The following is a 23444-nucleotide window of genomic DNA, read 5'->3' on the forward strand; positions in this document are numbered from 1 at the left end:
GTAGTGTACCAATTTCAACGAATGCAGTTAAAATTAGCTTTTTTTTAAATTTTAATTTAATAATATTTTTTTAATACTGTACTTACATAAAAATACAGGCAACTGAATGATTTTTTTTTTTTTTTTTTCATCAGACCAAGTGCTTATCGCTTTGTGATTAGGGGCAGGTATGGTTGCGGCAGCACTAATCCACCGGATGATTAACGGGTATTAACCCAAATCGTTCCACAAGACACAGCGCGTCAATCCAAAAATGGATATATGAGCACAACGAGTGATACGGAACCACCGTCCCGCAGCCCGTAACTGTCGTGCGTCCTGAGAGATCGTAGAGGTGTGGTGTGGGAATCGATCCGTTTGATCAGTCTTGAAATGATTTACCACAATAAGGTTTCTTTATCTATGTACGCGTGACAGACAAAACTATTAAATCCGATTCCAGTTCATGGCAGATCGTCCAAGTGACCCAGGCAGGGGTGACCAACATGGCGGCTGTGGACACCAGCTTGACCCCAAAGCGAGAAACTCAGTTTCCTTTATATTCCAATTCGATACCTGCAGACTGCAATATGGATTGTGGACACACAATGTAACTTAAAGGTCTACCGGCATAATTTTTAATATTTTTAAAGGCAGGCGAAATGGACCCATCCGTTCATTTTTCGTATATGGATTTTTGTATCTCCCGCCATGAAAATCCTCTCGAGGCGTTCGTTTTGGAGAAGAAGCAGGCAGTGATATTTTTTGTTTTTTTTTTTCCAGACGCCCACACTGGCAGGTTCAAGTGTTTATACCAGTTTTACTCGACGAGAAATTAGCTGCTTTTTCCCGCGTGTTAGCCAAAATATCATATCGTTGTATTGCTGGATATTGCTCGAACGGTCGGGAGGATGGATTCACTCTTTGCGTGTTTCCAAAACACCCGTTTCGTCGTGAAAAATGGTACTTCCGCCCGTCGGCCTGTTCTTAAAAAAAGATTAGTTCAGTGAATAAAGGTTGTGATTTATTGGAATATTGTTCTTCTCCCATGTGTGGACTTTGCATGGGATATTCTGTCCTCTGCCTTCCTCTCACGCACCAAAAACTTACTCATCTCATAGTTCCCCTTCTTCTACATAGAGGGAGCTAACATACATTATAACCTAACCCTAACCTTAAAACTAAAGTTGATCAAAAAAAAAAAGATATTCACATATATGTACGTTCGCTGTGTTCGTCTTTCTGAGACGTCCATGGCGAACGTGAACACTCGGCGACAAGTTGTCGAATGGCCCAAGTTGAAGCATGGATGGGGATGTTTCAGACTGGCCGGAAGATTACAAAATATACGCGCATGCGCATTAATCACAAGGAGACTTTTCAGCACCGGGAGCGCTCAGACTGTCTCACCTGTGAACCCTCAGAGTGGATCCAAAGTCGGCTTGGTTGGCCGAAAAAAAGGCCAACAACCAGAACTGATTCAATGGTACAAAAACAGATACATATTTAAAGGTAATTTGAGAAAAATTAATTTCAGAAGTTGATCCAACTGGCGGCCTTTCACAATAGAAAGAACACAAGCCCACACCATCCACTGAAATAATGTTAAAGGAATTATGAACTAAACCCTTTGTGTATTATTTAAAAAAAAAGTGTGTGGAGCGGAATGGGGGGTGAAAATAATCTCCAATAGGGGGCACTGCAAAAAAAAAAAAAAAGTTTGGGAAGGAAACTGGTGTATGGAGGCAGATGTGGCAAAACACCAGCAGGGGGCTGAAGTGCTCTAAAATTCAGTTCAGGTTGCTCCCCCGCCTCCTGCCAGAAACTGGGATTGGCTCCAGCACTGCGCAACCCTTGTGAGGATAAGTGGCTACGAAAATGGTTGAGTGTTTATTTTACAGCACTCTTCCGGGCACTAACAAAAATAGTCTATGTTTGAAAAAAAAAATAGTCAGTATAAATCAGATAGATTACTGTTCTTTAAAAAAAAAAAAAAAGTGATTCCTGTTGTATTTAACACTATGATAATTCGGGAATGGAATAAAGGAAATAATGAATGTCAAGTAGAAATAAGGATAGACGTAGTTGAGCAATTACATGTTTGGTAATTGTTGCGTAGTGAGTACTTGAAGAAGGCAGGTGTGTTGAAGGTTGTACTTTACTAGTCTTCATATATTTTTGTATTTACCGGAATGTATTCTGGGGACTAGTCTTAATATATTTTTTTGTGTTTAGCGGAATATGTTTAGGGGAGGGTGGTCTGAACTGACCGGATGGACATCTTCAGAGGTGGGCTTTGAAGGAAATGTGGAGCTTTTACCGACAAACAATAGTGCTCTTGAAAATCCCATGACCTCAAGTCATCTTTGTACCGTCTGTGTTAAGCCACGAGAGAAAGAGGGGTTCCGTAAAGTGTTCCAGTTTTTTTATTTTTTAAACAACCCCACAAGGCCTAGAACCGGTGCCTGAAGTATTGCCGAATCTGCGGTGCTGGCTTCACTCCCGAGCGGTCCATTTGCAGGTAAGCTCACTGAGAATGCTTTGCCGTTAGCTAGCCGTAGCTTGCTAACTAGCGTAGCATTCGACCGCTAGCGACAAAGCGGCACGAGTTCGCCGGCAAATGACGAGCAAAACATTCCCTCTCTTCGTCTCAAATATTTCGTTAAACACAGACCAAAAAAAAAAGAAGATCCCCCGAACATCCTCACTGACTCGAATACTGGCTATTTTTCTAGGCTTGTACTTTGAGTAGTAAATGCTACTACATATTATACGTAAAGTGCAGGGCTCGTGTCCGCTACTCGTATGTCTTTGAAAAGCTTCCAAGGAGCCCAGTTAATATTTCGATGTTTCATGAAAATAAAGTCGTGTAACCTTATTGTTTTTTTTAAATTTTATTTATTTTGTTTACTGTGCGTTCACAGTACTAGTGTGTGACGTGCCGGGCACATGGGTCACACTTAACGGTCACCATATGACCGGTGAGCTAGTAGCTAGTGTAGGATGTACTACGACGAACCAATTCTACACCAGAGCGCTTATTCATATTCATCATTCATATTCATATGGTGAAAAAACTATGGAAGAGACTCTTCTGACCTGAAACCTGCTCAACCATGTTTCGATCGAATTGCGAGACAATTATAGCTGTCGCTGAAGAGAGCGCGAGAGAAGGAGCTGTGTAAATAACGTAATGATTTGGCATTTGCCATTCATCATTTAGTTGTTGTGACGGATTAATAATAATGCTTGTTGCCAGTACTGCGCACCAGAACCACTGCAGTGCATTCGAATCCAGCACATTTTAATTCGGGTTTCACAATAGGGATAACAATTTTGTTTGTTTGTTTGCTTGCTTTTGGGGGGGGGGGGGGCACGCATAGATTTTTACCCTCTTGTTAATGTTTGATCATGGGCGGATGGATGTAATTGAGGGGGGAAAAAATCACACTAAACTAATCACAAAATAACAGGAGGGTTAAATAATGCGAATCATCTTTGTGGTTATTTTTACTTGTGATATCAGTAGTTGTGTTTCTATTCTGATGCAGTTGTGATTTAATATATTGCCTGCACAGTAAATCCAGGGTTTATGATGGCCACAAATCCTAAACAAATGGAGGTCAGCTGTCATATATCCATAGATATACACCAGTATTTCCAATCTTTTACCGAGCCAAGGTACGTTTTACATATTTTCCATTAGAAAATCTCACGGAATTACGACAAACAAATGTCAGAAAACGTGGATCCAGAGGTTTATTGGCATCAAGTGGAATAGCATTTAGCATCAGATTATGGGATTTACCAAAATCAATATTTATACACAAATGCATGCGTGTAACTTACAGATAGACACTATGATCGTACTCACAAGTGTATATTTTGCAATCTTTGAAAAATTAGTTCAGACAAAAATGTTCCTGTTTCAGGTTTATTAGGATTACCAACTATATATATATATTTGCTGCATGCCAGACTATTAAGGGTAGGATTTTGTTAACTATATATGTGTGTGTGGGGGTGGTGCATTTGTGTAATAGACAACAGTCACCCCAGATGTGCCAATGTGTTTAGCTATAGTGGTATTTAATTTTGTATATTGCTTTATTTCTTTTTTTAAATGTTATTTCACTTACTAATTTATATTCAAGAGGTGGCACGGTGGATCAGCTGTAAAAGTGTTGGCCTCACAGTTCTGAGTTCGGTTCAATCCCGAACCCCCCTGTGTGGAGTTTGCCCGTCTGCCCGTGCCTGCGTGGGTTTTCTCCGGGCACTCCGGTTTCCTCCCACATCCCATAAAACATGCAACATTAATTGGACACTCTAAATTGCCCCAAGGTGCGACTGTTGTCTGTCTCCATGTGCTCTGCGATTGGCGGACAACCAGTTCAAGGTGTACCCCGCCTCCTGCCCGTTGACAGCTGGGATCGACTCCAGCACTCCCCGCGAGCCTTGTGAGGATAAGTGGCTAAGAAAATGGATGGATGGATTTATGTTCCAGTTGTTCTATTAAGTTATATTTAAAGTTGAGCTTTGGTAGTTAAATATGTACCAATATGTAAATATATACCAAGTTCTGAAATCCAATCATTTCTGTTTGTTATGATTTCACTATGAATCAAAACAGTTGCGATCATTACTTTTTAAATAATCGCCTTCCCCTACATCCCACTCTTGGACTGCAGTTCTGAACTTAAATGGAAGCATGTTAATTTATTTTACAGCTCAAGGTGTATTCTTGTCAACTAGATAGTACATTTGTTTTGTGGATTCAAAGTCCTCAAGGATTAGCTGATAAGATGTTAAGGTATGCAGGTTGTAACACGGTTAGTGATTTCTCACAGGACTTATACTGCAGTGTAATGTCCTGACAAACGTTTGTCTTCAAGTCACAGCGTGATTTATTTGTAACGTCGTATTAATCTGAAGATGATTTTGGAAGCACCTCACGTTATTCACTGACAAGTACGACTTGCAAATGCTGCTGACTCGAGTCACGTATTCTGTATTGTCAGCCATTACTTCTTCTTTTTTGTGGGTGATTCAAACACTAAGGGAAGCATTCAATGACGTGTAAAGTGATACAAGGCCATTGTACCATTGTATGTATGGTTAAGTTTCCTTAGAAGTCATTGAGTCAAGGTAAACAGTATCTACATTTATGCTTCAAGCTATTTCTTCTCCCAGTTTAGGTTTCTCTACAATTAAACAAAAAACAAAGAGAATTATATGTCTTGCATTGAGCAAAATACATTAGTTGGGTTAAGGCGCAGGTGTGAAACTCAAGGCCCGGGGGTGAGATCCGGCCCACCACATGATTTTATGCGGCCCGCGAAGCCAAATCTAGTGCGAATTTCCATGATTCTTGTAAAAATCTGGACCAAAATTTCAAATGGTCATATATCATAGATGATTAAATTGAGATATTAGGAGCATTTTTGTGTTACCAAACGTGAATAGTTGAAAAACACATTACCCTTGATTTCTGATTCCAAAACTAGTTCACAAATTGATGATCTAAATATGATGAGATGACCTTTGTTCCACAGTCATCACGGCCCTCTGAGGGAAACCGGAACAACAATGTGGCCCGCAAGAAAAAAAGAGTTTGACGCCACTGGGTTAAGGGCTACGATTGAGGTTTAAGGCAGTTATGGGTGGCTTCGTATTTGTTGCAAACAGGTTTACTCCTTATGTCACAAACTTCTTTTCCTGTCTGGAAGCAGTTCAGCATTACACAGGGATACATCAGCCAATTATAGTGTACCGGTGAGTGTCGTGAAGCCAGTGACATTGAAGCAAGGGATGTCCTGCTTATAAACTATTTGGTAATTCTATTATAACACCTCCAGTAACTTCTAAAGCTAATTTTTGTTAGTCAGTCTATAGAACTTTTTAATTTTTTTTTTTTTTAACTGGGCTGCTGGCAACCAGTTCAGGATGTACCCGGCCTCCTGCCCCATGACACCTGGGATTGGCTCCATCACTACCACGACCCTTGCAAGGATAAGTGGCTCAGAAAATGGATGGTTTTTAATTATTAGCATTAAGATTGTGATTTGTGTGAATGAACCTAAAACAAAAGTATTTGTCATTTAAATATACAATGTTTATGATTTTCTTGACTGTGGATCGTGAGAAACCCAAACTGATATTACAATTACATTTTGATTAATCTACCAGCCCTAACGACCCCCTCCATAATTTTATCAATGCTTTCACGTATTGAGAGACAGCGAACATAAGCAAGCTAGGATGACAAACTCTGCCAAACAACTGGTTGTCTCCACCCTGTTGGTTAATGTTAATGAAATGCGACATATCCAGGATGCCTGTCGCTTGCTAATCGTCACTAATCTAATCCATTGGATTACCGAATGAGAATGCAGTCAGACGGTTTTTACGGGACGTGTGCCTACCTCCAACCTTTCATCCATTAGTTGAATCTCCTCACAGTCTATTGACTGCTAGGTATTTGTTTGGATTTTCTGCTCAATCTCATTGGGAATTAAAGTTGTTGTATTTTTTTCAGTGGACCTTGCTTGGTCTCCAGTAAATACTTGCTGATCAGGCGGTTCCTCCAACAGAAGGCGTTCTTGCTGTCATAATCTCATTCCTTCGGTGGGATTATGATGGCTATGGAACAGGGCAGCCTGTGACGGACAGTTGCTCGCTCCGAGAATTTTTTATTTTGGCACGGATTTGGGGTTCCACCCGCCGCCAAAATGCTGAATCAGAGTGCTGTGATGATCTTCACTGGGATTTGTGGGGCGTTGGTGCTCATGGCAATGGCCTACTATGTCTACTGGTGAGTAAAACGGACAATATGGCTGTGGCTAACCAGAGAGTACAATGTGGAATACCAAATTGATGACAACTGGTCACAGATCAACTGAAATGTTTTTTCAAATGTAAATCCGTAAGGACTCCTTGTTTCTAAAAAGAGCATAGATGCTACTTTCCGTAATTTCCATTCTATAGAGCGCACCTGGTTATAAGCCTCACCCAGTACAATTGTAAAGGAAATACGATTTGGTACATACATAAACTGCCCTTATGTAAAAGCCGCCCAAATTGAAACCCACATTGAAGCACAAGATATTTACAAAGACGACCTTATCTTAGCTTAACATAGCAACAACACGGTAGCACGAACAGGCCTGCCATAATAAATAAATAAATAAATAAAATCGGCCGCGGCAGCTACACAGTAGCAACATGGTAGCACAGCACTAACAGAGTCAAAAAAGCATACTCATCATTAATAGTGATCAACATCACTGAAACGCAGCAGTAACAGTAGCACCCGCTAGCACGGCGCTAACTGCGCTAACCGCTAACATGCGTACACAAAAAGCAAGATATCCGTGTTAACGCACACACCGTTGAGTTTGAGAGTGACACGCAGACGATATGGGGGAACAAATGGAGGGATGGGGTGCGAGTGCGGCGCTAACAGGGCCGTTAAAAAAAAAAAAACATACCGGCAAAAGACACATATTCCACCGATCTCACTCTAACGTTTTTCTGCTTGAGTGCCCCTTGCGGCCGTTAGAAAAAATGCACAAATCAGCTACATCTCCGCATTAGCCGCAGGGTTCAAAGCGTGGGAAAAAAAATGTCGCGGTTTATAGGGTGGAAATTACAGTACGAGAACTTTATTAGATTAAAGTGCTTCCCGTTTAATGAGGTGTAAATAATTGTTAGTTCTTATAATGTTAGGTCATAACTGTGTGAGAACTCAAGCCAGGATTCTTTGATGGTTCTGTTTTCATGCGAAAGGTCTAAAGTTATGGAGTCTTTGCGATGCGTTCACTGATAAAGCAGTTTGTACTGGACACCCGTGCTCTAAGCATTTTGAAAAGATCAGATTCCCAGAAAATGGACATTTCCAAAGCCTACCAACTACACAGGAGACACCACCGTTGACTTTGTCAAGATAGGGCGACTTCAAGCGCTGCCATTTCGCACAAAGTTCATTACGCCAACACACATCAGAGACCACTGTGGATGTTTGGACTTCATAACATAATTTGACTTGCGACACAGATAAGTCACGTGTGACGGGATTTTATCATTCTAACTGCTGGCTACGTTTTGTGTCTATTGGCCACAGAGACTGAGGTGAGGTACTGGAGCTGTTGCACGTCTTGAATTAATTTAAATTAGCATGTGCATATTGTCGTTTCATGAGCTTGATTGTGGCCGTTTAAAAAAAAAAAAACAAAAAAAAACGGCAAAAGACACATATTCCACCGATCTCACTCTTAACGTTTTTCTGCTTGAGTGCCCCTTGCGGCCGTTAGAAAAAATGCACAAATCAGCTACATCTCCGCATTAGCCGCAGGGTTCAAAGCGTGGGGAAAAAAACGTCGCGGTTTATAGGGTGGAAATTACAGTACTAGAACTTTATTAGATTAAAGTGCTTCCCGTTTAATGAGGTGGTTGAATAAAGTGTTAAATCAGTGACTAATCGTTACTTCAAGTTTAGTTCGTTCTTGGGGCGAAGGGTGTACCGATGAGCCGAGATATAATTCCAGATGGTTTACCATTTCAAGTATAAATGATCATCACTGCTGTATTTAGCTTGTTCCATCTGGTACGCTTACACAAAAGATGAGGCATACTGCAGATAAAGAAGCCAGTCAGGCGCAAAAGTTTTGGTGCTCCAAAAACTTGCAGAGACTCAGATGATGATATATATTTTTTTTCCAGATACCTCTACTCACAACCAAGAAATGGTGCACTGTTGTGATGTTTGCTTTGATAGTCTTTTGATAGCTTTGTAAAGTTTTGAGGAGTAAAGTAAAATGGAGGCGAAAACCGCCATGGGCAGTATTGTGAAAGTCTGAGAAAAGGAGGCTAAAAGACACAAGTGACTCAACGCGAGCGGGACTACCGGTCTGGACACGAAGTGTTTGGTTTTAGAGTTCTCATATAGAGGATGTCTCTATATTTTAATTTTACTATTGATAGATTCATTTTGCAATGTGTGTCTGTTTTAAAAGCCCATAAATGGTCACAAAATGTGTCAAACAGCGCTTGGGTATAATGAGTTGGTGCTTTTCTTTTGTCTTGACAGTTGATGTTTGTACAAAGTACAAAGATGTGAGGTAAGGAGAAAAGTGTGTCAAGAGGAAATAAGAACAAAGGTCTTGGCAAGTGTAGAAATTTTCCTCTCCCTGGAAGTTGCCTTCAAATATTTTAATTTCAATAGTGTCAATGTAGTTGTAAAATGTTTAAAAAAAAAAAAAAAAGCATCTTGTGCAAATGACTACTATTTATTTTAACTCTATTAAACGTTTTGTGGTGGCACAGCTGTGGAGTGTTGGGCTCACAGTACTGGCGACACGGGTTCAAATCCTGGCCTCCTCTTCTGTGGAGTTGGCATGTTCTCCCCGTGCCTGCGTGAGTTTTTTTCCGGCAACTCCGGTTTCCTCCCACATCCCCAAAATATGCACTAATTGGAGACTCGAAATTGCCCGTAGGTGTGATTGTAAGTGTTACTGTTGTTTGTCTCGATGTGCCCTGCGATTGGTTGTTCAGTTCAGGGTGTACCCTGCCACCTGCTCGTTGACAGCTGGGACAAGCTCCACCACTCCTTGTGAGGATATGCATCTCAGAAAATGGATGGATGGATAAATGTCTTGTAGTGTAATGTCAAGTAAAATAATTGTTAGTTCTTATAATGTTAGGTCATAACTGTGTGAAAACTCAAGCCAGATAAGATAAGAATAGGATTCTTTGATGGTTCTGTTTTCATGCAAAAGGTCTAAAGTTATGGAGTCTTTGCGATGCGTTCACTGATAAAGCAGTTTGTACTGGACACCCGTGCTCTAAGCATTTTGAAAAGATCAGATTCCCAGAAAATGGACATTTCCAAAGCCTACCAACTACACAGGAGATACCACCGTTGACTTTGTCAAGATAGGGCGACTTCAAGCGCTGCCATTTCGCACAAAGTTCATTACGCCAACACACATCAGAGACCACTGTGGATGTTTGGACTTCATGACATAATTTGACTTGCGACACAGATAAGTCACGCGTGACGCGATTTTATCATTCTAACTGCTGGCTACGTTTTGTGTCTATTGGCCACAGAGACTGAGGTGAGGTACTGGAGCTGTTGCACGTCTTGAATGAATTTAAATTAGCATGTGTATATTGTCGTTTCATGAGCTTGATTGTGGCTTTTGTGTTGTTTATACTTTTTTTATGTCTAAAATATAGCTTTTCTTTATGAGTTTTTCCACTGGTGTCTACACAAGTGAATTTGTTGAATACGTGATTTTTATATGAGCAAAAATCATGAGCCAACAATGAACCACAGTATATTTGTTTGTGGGTTTATTTTGTAGGAGTAGAGTGTACTATAGAAAATACTGAATGAAAAGAGATATTTCCTACAAATGCATTGGGGTGTACTCATGTTCATCACTGTATTGGATGGCTGCATGTTTTTCTGGATGTTGATGGTGTTTAATACAGATTTGATGAAACATTGTAACATTTTTGTGTCAGTTTGGTCATTTACATTAGAATGGGGAAAATTATTCTTTAAAAAAACAAAAAGAAGGAAATACTTTTGCATTGCGCTGTATAAGGATGAAGCAGTTTAACATATTCAATTATGCATCCACCAAGACTGATGTAATTACTAGAAATTTTTTACAATGGATATATTTCATGTTATAATAGCCCTGTGGGAACTGACATCCGTGATTTGACTGGAGGTGATGTGCCCCAACCTCGCTGTCAAACGTGTTCCGACGGCACGTGTGGACGCGATGCACTCAGACATCTACGTTTGATCCCCTCGCAAGCGCGCCCGCGGTAACATGAGGCATCCTCACGAACACAATGGCCATCGGGCACCTGGCTTTGTTATGACAGCACTCGGAACCAAATCGGCAACTCGTTGTGACCGTTTTCATGCCACGCGCCATCGAAGTGGCGCGATGAGAGTGACGTCACCCGTCCGCCGGCTTGTTTCTGGGAAGCCAAGTTGCGTGCTTCTGGGGGAAAAAAAAATTCTGCTCTCATATTTGAAGAAGATAATTTTCAAACGGAAGCCCAACTCCTAATCTTGGTTGGCAAAGTGGCGATTATGCAGTTATTGGCAGCACACTTTTTTTAAGTTAAAAAAAATATATATAAATTGGCTGTTGATCTTTATCACTATTTGTTGTAATTGTTGCTAATCTGTTGCCTTATTATATCTTAATAAACTTACTCAATCGTGGCCTATTAAAACTGATTGACTGTGTCATTGGTACTCTTTTTGACATTTTTGCGATTTATTTTTTTACTATTTCCATCGTGCTTGCCGTCATTAAGATCGTACGTATTCAGTCTTCATTTTCTGACCAAGAACTGCTCCAGTGGTCCTCCAATTACATAGCATAACAAGCATTTCAGCGTCTTCTCTTTTCTCTGGAGTGCTTTTGGTGTTTTGGAGCTTTTCTGTCAACAACTGCAGTGGTACATCATAGGCCAAGTGCTATTTTGGGATGCCTCCAGGTCCTTGTTGTGTCCCCGAATTGTGGAAATTGAGCACTTCTGAACGCAAGCGGTAGGCTGGGGCTTTATCAGCAAGATGTATGTTAAATTTAGCATCTAGGAGGGAAGAACGTAAACATCTATAGGAGAAGTAGGAAATAGCCTAGGCAGGCCATTAGAGGTTACTTTTGTTTTGTAATGACATCATTGGTAGGACATAGTCCATACATATTTGATAAATGAAAGAGACTTCCTTGATGAGCTGCCCTGTACCTCAAAATCACAAGTTGTAGATGTTTTTTGGTCCCCTTTTTAAGGCTTTTTAAATTTCAGCTCCCTTCTTTATCACTAATTAAATCTCTGGTTTCAGGACTGTAGTATTGGCCGAAGGACCGTGCAAACGAGGCTTGTGAAAAGGATACGATCGCGGTAAGGAAATTACTTCATTTTCTTTGTCATTGATTTGTAATTTTTATCTTTAATTGCTTTTTCTGCTGCTGTGGGTTCTGATCCGCGTGTGTGTGTGTGTGTTTCGTCCCTTAGGTTGGTCTTCCTGTGTAGAGAGGAGCCATTTTCAGCTCCCTTGGCCTCTCAAGCATGGCTCTCCTGGCCTACGTCAAGAGCCTGTTCATACTCCAACTGTTGATGGGCTTTGTATTTGTCGTGAGCGGCCTCATCATTAACTTCATCCAGCTGTGCACGTGCATCATCTGGCCATTCAACAAGCAGCTGTACCGCAGAATTAACTGCCGGCTCGCATACTCACTCTGGAGCCGTGAGTCGAATATTTTCTTGTTTTCTGTGGTTAACCAATGAATGTTTTGACCCCTGTGAATCCGTTAAGCGCTCACATTGTCCAATCTCAACGGAAATTTACTTAGAGGAACATTCCGGTGGTTTGGAGTTACGATGTATCCAATAGGTCATATATTATGTAGTCTATATTGATGATGCGATGTTAAATCCTCTCTCAGTTAATAGTGTTTTGAGAAGATTTTTATGGACAATTACGAATTTTCAGGGGTGCCGCCATTTTCGCGAGTCACATGACCTACGTGCGCGCATGTGACGTGTTACGTGCCTTTCCAAATGCTCCATTACATGGGACACCATTATGCCCAGCGCTGAGTTCTCAAATTTATCCTGACGCGGAGCCGTGAGCTCACTCCCCGGCGAGCTCACTCCGCCGAGCGTCATTCCACCCGAAGAACCATCCGAATATTCAACATTATTTACAGCCCCAGATTCAAATACAAGCTGGAGTTACCTAAAGAAGATCAATGCAAGTACGGGAACAACATGCAAACTTCAGAGTCGAGATTCAAACCTCAAACTTCAGAAGACATGCTAACCACTGTGTTATTCTGCTACCAGAATCGGTTTGAAATGCTCTAAAATACGTTTTATTCAATGTTTGGTGTTCAGTGTTTATTCACCTAGCGACTTCAGATTTTTGAGTATCATAATCTTCTGCTTGAAGTCTTTGCCGATATGGCGGTCTGAGTGCTCCCCTGTGCTGAAAAGAGTCCTTGTGATTTAATGCGCATGCATTACTAACAGGGGAGCTCTGGGTACGTAGCAGACGCTTACTGGGAAATCTCATAGCTCTTCTTCTTCTACATCAGTGGTTCCCAAAGTCAACCTGGGCCCGGACCCCCAGTGAGTCGTTTAAAAAGCTCCCGGACCCCCAACCTCAACTTTCGCCAATAATGTAGTGCTGGACACAGCTATGCCATTCTGGTACAAAGAAATACTCAATTTTAATGGCTCACGTGCGCTTGCTTTTGTATTTGCACAATAAATCAAAATGTGGTTCAACACTGGAAAGTAGCAATTCGCACATCATAATGAGCTTCCAGGCCATTTCGTTTTTTCGTCTTCACATCACGGACCCCCTGGAAAGACGTTTTTCACCCCCTGGGGGTCCGTGGACCCCACTTTGGGAACCACTGTTCTACATAGAGGGAGCTAACTTACGTTATAACCTAACCCTAACCTAACCTTAAAACAAAAGTTGATAAAAAGATATACTTATATATGTACGTTAGCTGTGTTCTTCGACATCCATAGCGAACATGAACACTCGGCGGCAAGTTGTTGAATGGCACATGTTGAAGTATGAATGAGGATGTTTCAGACCGGCCGGAAGTTTACAAAATATACAGCATGCGCATTAATCACAAGGAGACTTTTCAGCACCGGGAGCGCTCAGACCATCACACTGGTAAGGTTTTATTAGTCTTTGAAGCATTCGCTACATCAGGCTTTTTATTCATGACGATTTCTGTGGTAGCCCTTCGGACAGACTTTCAGTCTCTTTTCGAAAAAGCCTTCTCTCTGAGCTTGGCGTTTTATTTAGTGGTGGTAGTAGCTGGCCTTCTGCAGTGTGCTTAGTCGAGAACAGATCCTGTTTCGAGAAACTCGCCCTCCATTGCATAAATTGTGTTAAATGGAGCAATGTGACGGCCATAAAGCTTCTCAAACTGCCGTTGAACTGCAATCGGGGACAGACCTCTTGCCAGGTGACAGTTTGGCAACGCTGCTCCAATGTCAGCTGTGTGCAAGCTGTTGAATGCTGATGGCCTTCACGCCTGTTTGAATGAAACAAAAAAGAGGAAAGGAACTGGAGAGGGACTTTGGTTGATACACACTATTATAAACAAAAAAGCGTATTCATTTTTGTGTTGCCTCGCATTTGACAGGAATTGTAGCTGCTATTTAAAGTGTGGTGTTGTTTTGTTGTTTTCTGGACAGAGCTGGTGATGCTGCTGGAGTGGTGGTCCGGCACAGAGTGCACCCTGTACACGGATCAAGCGACGGTCGACAAATTTGGCAAAGAACACGTCATCATCATTCTCAACCACAACTATGAGATCGACTTCCTGTGTGGCTGGACTATGTGTGAAAGATACGGTATCCTGGGGGTCAGTTGAATTTAAAAAAAAAAAAAAAAAACTGACAATTTTGTATGTTTAAAGATGTACCAATGTGCCGGTAATTGATAATTGATGTTTTTTGTTGTTGTCTTTTTTTAAATCACAATTGAATCCGTGTGCTTCTGTTTCCCTTCAGAGTTCAAAAGTCTTAGCCAAACATGAGCTACTGAAGGTTCCCCTAATTGGCTGGACCTGGTACTTCTTAGAAATAGTTTTTTGCAAGAGAAAGTGGGAGGAAGACCGCAAAACTGTCTTCAGTGGACTTGACAGACTTAAAGACTATCCCGAGCATATGTGGGTGAGTACAGATCGAAATGCCATGGAAAAATGTTTTGACTTTTTTTATTTTTAGTCCTCTTGCTTAAGTTCTGATCTATTATCTCCATATCCTCTTACATTCCTCATTTGTTGCTGATTCTTCTTTCGAAATAAGTGCTGAATTAAAAAAAAAAAAAAAAGAAGAACAAAACAGAACAAGGAAAAGTTCATGCTGTGAATTGAAAAAAAAATTATATATTTGAGGTGCTGAATGAACTAAGGTCTTCTCATCTGTAGTCATACTTGATAAAGGTTTTGCGCACCTTTAGAAATATAGTTGCACTAAATTTTGTTCTAATTCCTAATTTTACAACGTTGGAATTATGAAGTATAAATAATAATGTTGTTCGGTTTAAAAAAGAAATGGATTCCAAGCAGCAGAATCTTCCCTTTGGCCTACTTTTCTGCCATTTATTTTGGCACCGGTGTACAACTTAACCTCTCTGACTGCTCCAGCTGTATTTAACATCTTACTGCAGGAGTCTCAGTCCCCCCCAGGCCCCCCTCTCACTCTCCCACTGACACGTTCTCACTCACTCTCACAAATATTCATACATGCATGGCTACACGGGGACTGAACAATCCAAGAAGGGTTTTCTTTAATGTAAAAATATGCGCTCTTCTTCCCCCCAGTTCCTGCTTTATTGTGAAGGTACCCGATTTACAGAGAAGAAGCACCAGATAAGCATGCAGGTCGCCGAGAGTAAAGGCCTGCCCAAGCTCAAATATCACCTTCTGCCACGCACCAAGGGGTTCACCACCACGCTGAAGTGTCTCAAGGGCACAGGTAGAGTGTAAAAATACAAACACCATATGGTATGGTATAGATCTTCTGTGACACACCATCTTCCTTTGCACCTCCCTCCCCCCCTTCCAGTTACCGCCGTTTATGACGTGACCCTCAACTTCAAAGATAAGCAGACTCCGACTCTCCTGGGCATCGTCAACGGCAAAAAATACAAAGCTGACATGAGCGTAAGGTGAGAACGCGTGCCCGATATGAGCCACAGACTTGTCTGAACCGGACCCTCTGCACCACCGTGGCAATAGATCCTCACGGGTGTTTTGTTCTTGAACATTACCGCTATACATTTTACTCACGGCTAAGAAACTATAAATAAATATTACCACAAGGACATTGTAGTCGGTAGAATGTTGTCTCGTAATTCAACAAGCAGGGCCACCTCACACATGAAAGCACTTTTGCTTGACATGAAGCAGTAATAATAATTCCATAGTGTTTTAATGTCATCTCCTTTAGCCGAGTGAGCCCCCTGGTGGTGGAAGAGTGCTATAGCACAAACGTTTCACATTTCATTTATTCTCTTTTCTATGGAACCATGTCCACGTGAAGGTTAAAGGTTATGTGCAGCCTTTCCCAACTGACATTGGGAGAGAAACAGATACACCCTAGACTGGTCACCAGTCAATCATGGGCCACATAGAGACAAACTCACATTCACACCTATGGAAAATTAACATGGACTGCAATTGAATTTAATCACGAAAGGAACCTCAAATTTAACACAATCCATGTTATTTACAAACACTTCAAATGTGCCAAAAGTTCCTTTACAATAGATTTAATTTCACCAGAAAGTTGGAAGTCAACAGAGACAAGTTTAGTTTGCTGTTTGGACAAATAACTGCAGATCTGTACCTTTTTTTGTAATCCTACAATGAAATCTCTTCTGATTTTCATTTTTTTCCCCCCAATAAGCAAGATTGCAATAAAGTAATCGGGTCCAGAGTCATACTACCGCAGTAATAAAAGCTTTACAGATAATGTTTAATTTTCCATTTCAACATGGTTAAATTAGCAGCCCAGATAAGGAATAGTTACGAGCTTTCGGAGGACTCTCAGAAACTTATAAAACCTCAAAATAAATCATGGCTAACATGCTGGTCATCGCTTTTTTGACACATATATTATTCTTATTTTATTGCAAAGTTAGCAACATTGGGTCACCCACTCTGTAATCACAATGTCCTGTTTCAGCCTCTCGTCGCCACGGTAAAGAAGTGTGTACTTGGCATGTGCAATTGACTGAAGTCCAAGATTAAAGTTGCAAATTGTATGTCATTAAGAATGTCAGAACTGTGCGTCTATTTATGGACACAACTCATTTTAACACGGAGTACATGAATGCAGCATTGTTTGCAGCGAAATCTAATCGTAGTGAAAGCCTCAATTTTTATTTCAATTATGCTCTTTTGTTTCGTGATGTGCCTTTTTGAAATTGGTCTTGTAAGTTTTGGCTTCGCGCTTCCCTCTTGTAGACGCTTCCCAGTGGAAGAGATCCCAGATGATGAGGCCGAGTGTGCCAATTGGCTGCATAAGCTCTACCAGGAAAAGGTACAATTTCATTGTGTTCACATATGACGGGTGGGGTCCTTCATGTGTCATCACTTGCTCAATATGATTAAATGTCACTTTTTGGGGTAGGCACTTGCTCATGAACATCTCCCCCCTCCCTCCACAGGATGCCTTACAGGAGACGTACAGCAATCAAGGCAAATTCCCGGGGCCCACAATCATTCCTTGTCGCCGACCGTGGACGCTCCTCAACTTCCTGTTCTGGGCCACGTTGCTGCTCTCGCCACTGATCAAGTTTGCGTACGGAGTGGCGGTCAGCGGCTCCCCACTTCTCATCATCGGCTTCATAATCTTCCTCATCATAGGTATGGCCACTGGTCATTAGTTGTGATGTGGAATTTTCATGCTGTTTTATAGGGACGATTGATGTGGATTTTTGTAGACTGATTCTGTTTGGCAGTAGAAAAGTCAACTAACCGATTAATCACCCAAGTGATTAAAAAATATATCATGGCTAAAATAAATTCAAAGTCCCTTAAAGCGTACAACAACAAATCAATGAAGCACGGGCACAACGTTTGACTGTTTCACAACAGTTTGTCTTTTACTATTTGTTTCGTTTTACAACAGAGAGGAATTGTCAGTTACAAAAATATACAAAACAGGTGTTAACCAATTAATATATCTTTTTATAAACAACACTCATGGGCTTTGTTTAGTGGTCAGTGCAAATCCTGCATGGCTACGCTGTGAGGGGGCGAGTTACTTAGAGTGAAGAAAATGAGAATTTGAGCATCCTGCTATATTGCAAGTTCACAGGAGGGATGGTGTTCTTGGGATGGAACTCATCTTTCGTCTTCCTCCAAACACGGTTAGTGGAGCTATGACCAAAAAGTTCCAATTTGGTCTCATCAGACCACAAAACTTTCTCCCATGACTCTTCTGTATCATCCAAATGGTCATTGGCAAGCTTAAGAAAAGCTTGACATGTGCTGGTTTAAGCAGGGGAACCTTCCGTACCATGCAGAATTTCAAACTATGACGTCTTAGTGTGTTACCAACAGTCACCTTGGAAACGGTGGTCCCAGCTGCTCTTAAGTCATTGACCAAGTCCTTGGCTGATTCCTCAGCTTTCTAATGATCATTGAGACCCTATCTTATCTGATTCAGGATAGCACATGGAGTGGAGGTGGACTTTTAAAGGCTGACTAACAGGTCTTTGAGGGTCAGAATTTGAGTTGACAAACAGGTGTTCAAATACTTATTTACAGCTACAGCACAAATAAATCGTTAAAAAAATCATACATTGTGATATCTGGATTTTTCTTTTTCGATGATCTCTCTCACAGTGGACATGCACCTACGATGAAAATTTCAGAACCCTCCATGATTTCTAAATGGGAGAACTTGCAAAAACAGGGTGTTCAAATACTTTTTTCTTGACTGTAGTTGTTTTTATTTGACTCTGTATTTCCTGGATTCATATTTGCTTGAATGGGATTGTTTGCCTTACATTGTAAAAAATTAATGTTTAAAAAAAATGGCAAAATGCAGCCAATTGTGAAAGTGCTAATTTGATTATTTTGTTTATTTTATGTCATATACGCTTACTCTTTCTCTCTCTCTCTCTCTCTCTCTCTCTCTCTCTCTCTCTCTCTCTCTCCAGCCTCCATTGCGATCCGCCGCCTGATCGGCGTCACCGAGGTCAAAAAGACGGGCTCCAGCTACGGCGACCAAGAGACCAAGAAACAAAACTAAAGGCGCGTCTCCTCGGACCAACTCCGCTCTCCCCCCACCTACCCCCCAATGTACCAACCCGTCGCTAGGTCGGCGAGTAGACCCGGCTGTGAAACCACAATAGAGAGCAGCCTTAGACATACTAATGAGTAAGACCACCGGAGGTCCGCAAGACATGAGAAGGAGGAGGCGGGGGGGGAGTTGATGCCGTACTGCATCTCAAGCCAACTAGTGACCCACTTTCCGAAGCCAAACCCCGTTAATCCCGCCGATCTTAAAACCTCTCACCTCCTAACCTACTTGCAGTCACATGGAAGGCCACAAACTTAGCCCGCGTCCTGCTTTGCACTACCTGCCCTCAACCCCACTTCCTGTCTGACAACTCGGGAGTGGGGGCGTAGTTCTTGGTCAGAATAGGGCCCCCCGCCCCACACCTCACAGGCCTGCTTTCCTTCTTTAAAGCACCTCTTTAGCCATGGAAACGTGTCATGCACAATGATACAGAAATGTATGGACCCCCCCCCCCATCCCCATACACCCCTAAGCTTCTGGAGGCTTCCCCCAAGAAGTCGCACTGCGTCATGTCAAGGTCAGAGGGACTCATATCAAGTGTGGCACTCGTCAACTCTCCAATGCCACTTAGTCCCTTTTTCGTGACTCTTTGATGATGGCGACTTGACGCCCTTAACATCCTTTTGGGGAGTTGGGGGGTGGTGTGTGTCCACAACAAGGGTTGCGCATGTGTGAGCTATCATGAATACCTGACGTACAGCTCTGGAGAGAATCAGGAGACCTTAAAAAATGCACACACACAATTTTGGGGGAGTTTTGACTATTTTTCATTCTTTCCTTTTAATAACCATTCATCCATCTTCCTTTCATCTGGGACAAAAGGCGAGATTCACCCCAAAACTCGTTGCATTTATTATGGAATTGGAATTTGTTAGCTATGTCTGTAGTTTATAGAATAACACCAAAATGTACAGTCTGCTCAAACCTCGACAGCACAGGTGTCAAACTCGAGGCCCGGGGGGCCAGACCTGGCCCGCCACGTGATTTTATGTGGCCCACGGTGGCAAATCAACATCCATGATTTTTATGACAATCTGTTCTACATTTCTTAGTCATATATCATAAACGATTAAATTTAGATGTTATTTGCATTTTTGTGCAACCTAACATTAGCAATGGTTGAAAAACACATCAGCGCTGTGTTCTGATTCTAAAATTATTTCAGAAATTTTGTCAGTTCGAGGCGCTTAAAGATTATTTTGGTTTCACTGTCATCACGGCCCTCTGAGGGAAACTGGAACTAAAATGTGGCCCGCGCCAAAAAATGAGTTTGACACCTCAGCTCTACAGTGATACGGTGGTGCCTAGAGATACGAGCAACCCAACCAGGAAGCTTTTCATTCGTCGCCATTTTTTTTTGACTTACGAAGAAAACATTTAGATACAAGCACTGCATGGCGGCATTGAACGCAACTCACTCCACAACAAGCAGCCTTTTGGCAGCTACATAGAAATATTAAAAGGCTTCAACCTGTTTCAGTTGGAATTTCATGTGTTACGCTGCCCCCTGGTGTACAAGGTGTGCAGACCAGGAGGAGCAGCAAAAAATGTGACAAATGTTTTATTTTTTTAATGATCATTACTATACGTCTGTTTAATACATTACAAGAACAAAACGCTGTTGGATTTGTTTAGGATCATTTCAGTTACAGAATCGAGCTCGTATGTTAAGGCACCGCCATCCCTACCGCCAAAATCGTAGGAACGGATCATTTTCCAGTGATCTCTTAATTTTCCCCAGAGCTGTACTTCCCGCCTCCTCACCGAGGTCCTGTTATTTTTTTATAGACAAGACCCCGCAGCACGCGAGATGGCAGCCACAACAGGTGTTGCGCTGCCGGATTCCAGACAAAAAAAAGTCACCAGCTGTCGCCCCCGAAGCCTCGCCCGCCCGCGCAGCTGCTGACATCGTATTTGGTGGCCACATATAGACTGTCGTAGTGATAAGTTTAACCTTTGCCTTAAATCAAGCTTGCTCAGGCGAGGTGCCGGCATCCTCCCCCCGACCCGACCGCGTCAAACGTCCCGCTAACCTGTCTTGAGTAACATGAAGCTGCTTCGATGCGGCAAACCAGGGAAATGGAAGTACGGTAACCACGTTTCAGCGTTTTTGTTGTTCTTTTCCAAGCGAAACCCCGGCTGCTGCTGTACATAGTCGTGCCGCCGTTTTCTCAAGCACGTGACGTGTTCCGCTCATTTCCTTCACGTCCCCCATGTAGCGTCCATCCAGACTTTTGTTTCGTCCACCCTGCGTACTTCCTCTTGCGGCAGAATTCTCTCCACCTGTGTAGATTTCAAGCTAGCCTTAAAACTAGACACTGCTGCATCTTATTTATTTCTGTTGAACGACAAGCTGACTGAGCTCCTGGTTGTACACACTGGTATGCTTGTGAAAACTAGTATGTTACTATTCACCGTTTTTTTTTGTGAAAACTGGTATACTTAAAGGGGAAATCCAGTGCTCGCATTAACGGTGGGTCATGCAATATGTACGCTCTTTTGACAATGTGATGTTAAATCCTCTCTCATTTTTTTGAGACAATTACGAATTTTCAGGGGCGCTGCCATTTTCGCGAGTCACATGATCTACGTGGGCGTATGTGACGTGCACCATGCCGTTCCAAACGCTGGATTACAGGGGACACCATTATGCCCAGCGCTGATTTTTCAGATTTTATCCTCATCTGATGAAGAAATAGTATCGGTTGATCGGGAAGACGGAGGAATACTTTCATACAGATTTGAACCTGTGGCTGTAATTAATGTTGAATATTCGGATGGTTCTTCCGGCGGAATGTCGCTGAGTCTTGACTACTCAGAGGCCTACGCGCAACATAAGTGCGTAAACAAAGGCCCCCGGGAGTTGCAGGCCGGTAGCCGAGCTTTGGTGGTGGGGGAGGCCATTAGCTCCAGACACCGAAGCGAGGCTAAAGGCCTCCGCCGCCTGAAAGCTCTGCTCACTGGACGCCGCCGGAGCCATTCTGCCCGAAGCACCATTCGAATATTCAACATTATTGACAGCCACAGGTTCAAATCTGTATGAAAGTATTCCTCCGTCTTCCCGATCAACCGATACTGCTATTTCTTCATCAGATGAGGATAAATCCGAGAAATCAGCGCTGGGCATAAAGGTGTCCCATGTTAATCCTGCGTATGGAACGGCACAGTACACGTCACATACGCCCACATAGATCATGTGACTCGCGAAAATGGCAGCGCCCCTGAAAATCCGTAATTGTCAACAAAAATCTACTAAAAAAAAAATGAGAGAAGATTTAATATCACATTTTCAAAATAGGGTACATATTACATGACCCATTGGATACACTGTTCATGCAAAGCAGTGGATTTCTCCTTTAAGGTCACTGGTAAACTTCGGTATGCTAGTATACGTTTCCAGCCACTGGTACATTTGTTAAAACCGCAATATATGCAATCACTGGCATACTTGTGACATCTGGTATACTTAGTCTTACTTGCTTACTTGCGAAAACTGGTATAGTCGTACTCACTGGTTTACTTGCGAAAGCTAGCATACTTTCGAAAGATGGTGTACTTTAGTTTCTCATACGGTCACATTTTTGTTTGAATCGAGCCCACCGGCCGCAGCTTACGGTCCAGTTCTATCACGAGAGTAGGGACGCAGGTGTCGGACATAGGAAGTTTTTATTTGGTCAATAAAAATGACTCAGTTTTATTTCCTTCTGAAAACACTGACATATTAAGAAAAAGATGAAAATCACTCATCATCATGCATTGTCATACTTTTACTTTTTTTTTTTTTTGGTTATGTTTGTTTGATTCCAATGCTGTTTTTCTGTTTTGTTTTGGGTTTTTTTTGGTTTGGTTTTTTTTGGGTCCGTCACCAACACCTCTCCACCTATTATTAAAGACTTGAATCACAAAGCCCTCATCTCTTCCCCCTGTTAAAATTTTTCTATAGAACATTTCTAAAGAATTTCTGAAGAACTGTAGAACTTTAGGATCCAATGCCACTTTTGCAATGGTGACCTTGCAAGTTAAATGTCAAGTCCAAGTCAATCACACTCGTTTATTTCAGTTTATTTTTGTCTCGACTCTCAAAACGATACACAAATCCGTTGCGCTGTCAAAATTCTAGATAACCTTAATGTTGGAAAAAGGTTTTAAATGATCTTGGCCAAAGTTCTTTTCACCCTAAAAACCTGTTCTTTGGAAAAAAAAAAGGGGGTGTGTATACTTTTTGTAACTACAGGGGTGGCCACGGCCAGCACATCAAGTCAACCAGGCTGTTTCCTTTAACTTCACTTGTATTTATAATTTTTTTTTATTACTTCCCTTTTCCAACCCGACCCCGCCACGACTTCCACAGCCATCGACAAAGCGCTTTGCGCAACCTCCGGCACGTCCCGTCCTCCAAGTCGGGTTTTTGCTCGCCATTCTCGACCCCGATTCGGAATCGTGACGCGATTTGGAATTGTAGTTGCAGTTTTTGTGAATGAGGCGAAATTTTCAGTTGTCTCTCCTCATAGGCGTCGCGTGGTGAGGATTTGCCGCCTGCTAACGTTACAATTGACTTTTTTACAGTATGTAAACTGGTC

The 23444-nt window shown here is 42.0% G+C and overlaps 1 protein-coding gene across 3 annotated transcripts; it reads left to right on the forward strand.

Annotated features, from left to right (window-relative positions):
- The first annotated feature begins 1732 nt into the window (after positions 1–1732).
- Positions 1733–21930, forward strand: agpat3 (1-acylglycerol-3-phosphate O-acyltransferase 3). Of its 3 annotated transcripts, none has more exons than XM_061842107.1 (11): positions 1733–1835; positions 2215–2500; positions 11855–11913; positions 12028–12259; positions 14239–14408; positions 14557–14718; positions 15372–15525; positions 15616–15718; positions 17019–17094; positions 17222–17420; positions 18722–21930. In XM_061842107.1, exons 4-11 carry the CDS (start codon positions 12082–12084, stop codon positions 18811–18813), a joined length of 1134 nt encoding a protein of 377 aa, XP_061698091.1. In that variant the 5' UTR covers positions 1733–1835; positions 2215–2500; positions 11855–11913; positions 12028–12081; the 3' UTR covers positions 18814–21930. The 3 variants fall into 3 exon arrangements, with proteins under 3 accessions (XP_061698091.1, XP_061698089.1, XP_061698090.1); XM_061842105.1 differs by lacking the exon at positions 1733–1835 and adding an exon at positions 1864–2129; XM_061842106.1 differs by lacking the exon at positions 1733–1835 and adding an exon at positions 1864–2118.
- Positions 21931–23444: the final 1514 nt, after the last annotated feature.

This window comes from Syngnathoides biaculeatus, chromosome 14 (genome assembly GCF_019802595.1).
Source record: "Syngnathoides biaculeatus isolate LvHL_M chromosome 14, ASM1980259v1, whole genome shotgun sequence".
NCBI lineage: Eukaryota > Metazoa > Chordata > Actinopteri > Syngnathiformes > Syngnathidae > Syngnathoides > Syngnathoides biaculeatus.

Bases quoted from the DNA above. Each gene is read 5' to 3' on its own strand.
- agpat3 (XM_061842107.1), top strand. From the start codon at position 12,082: ATGGCTCTCCTGGCCTACGTCAAGAGCCTGTTCATACTCCAACTGTTG. The intron at 12,260-14,238 runs GTGAGTCGAATA...TTTTCTGGACAG, and splicing joins CGCATACTCACTCTGGAGCC to AGCTGGTGATGCTGCTGGAG. The intron at 14,719-15,371 runs GTGAGTACAGAT...TCTTCCCCCCAG, and splicing joins ACTATCCCGAGCATATGTGG to TTCCTGCTTTATTGTGAAGG.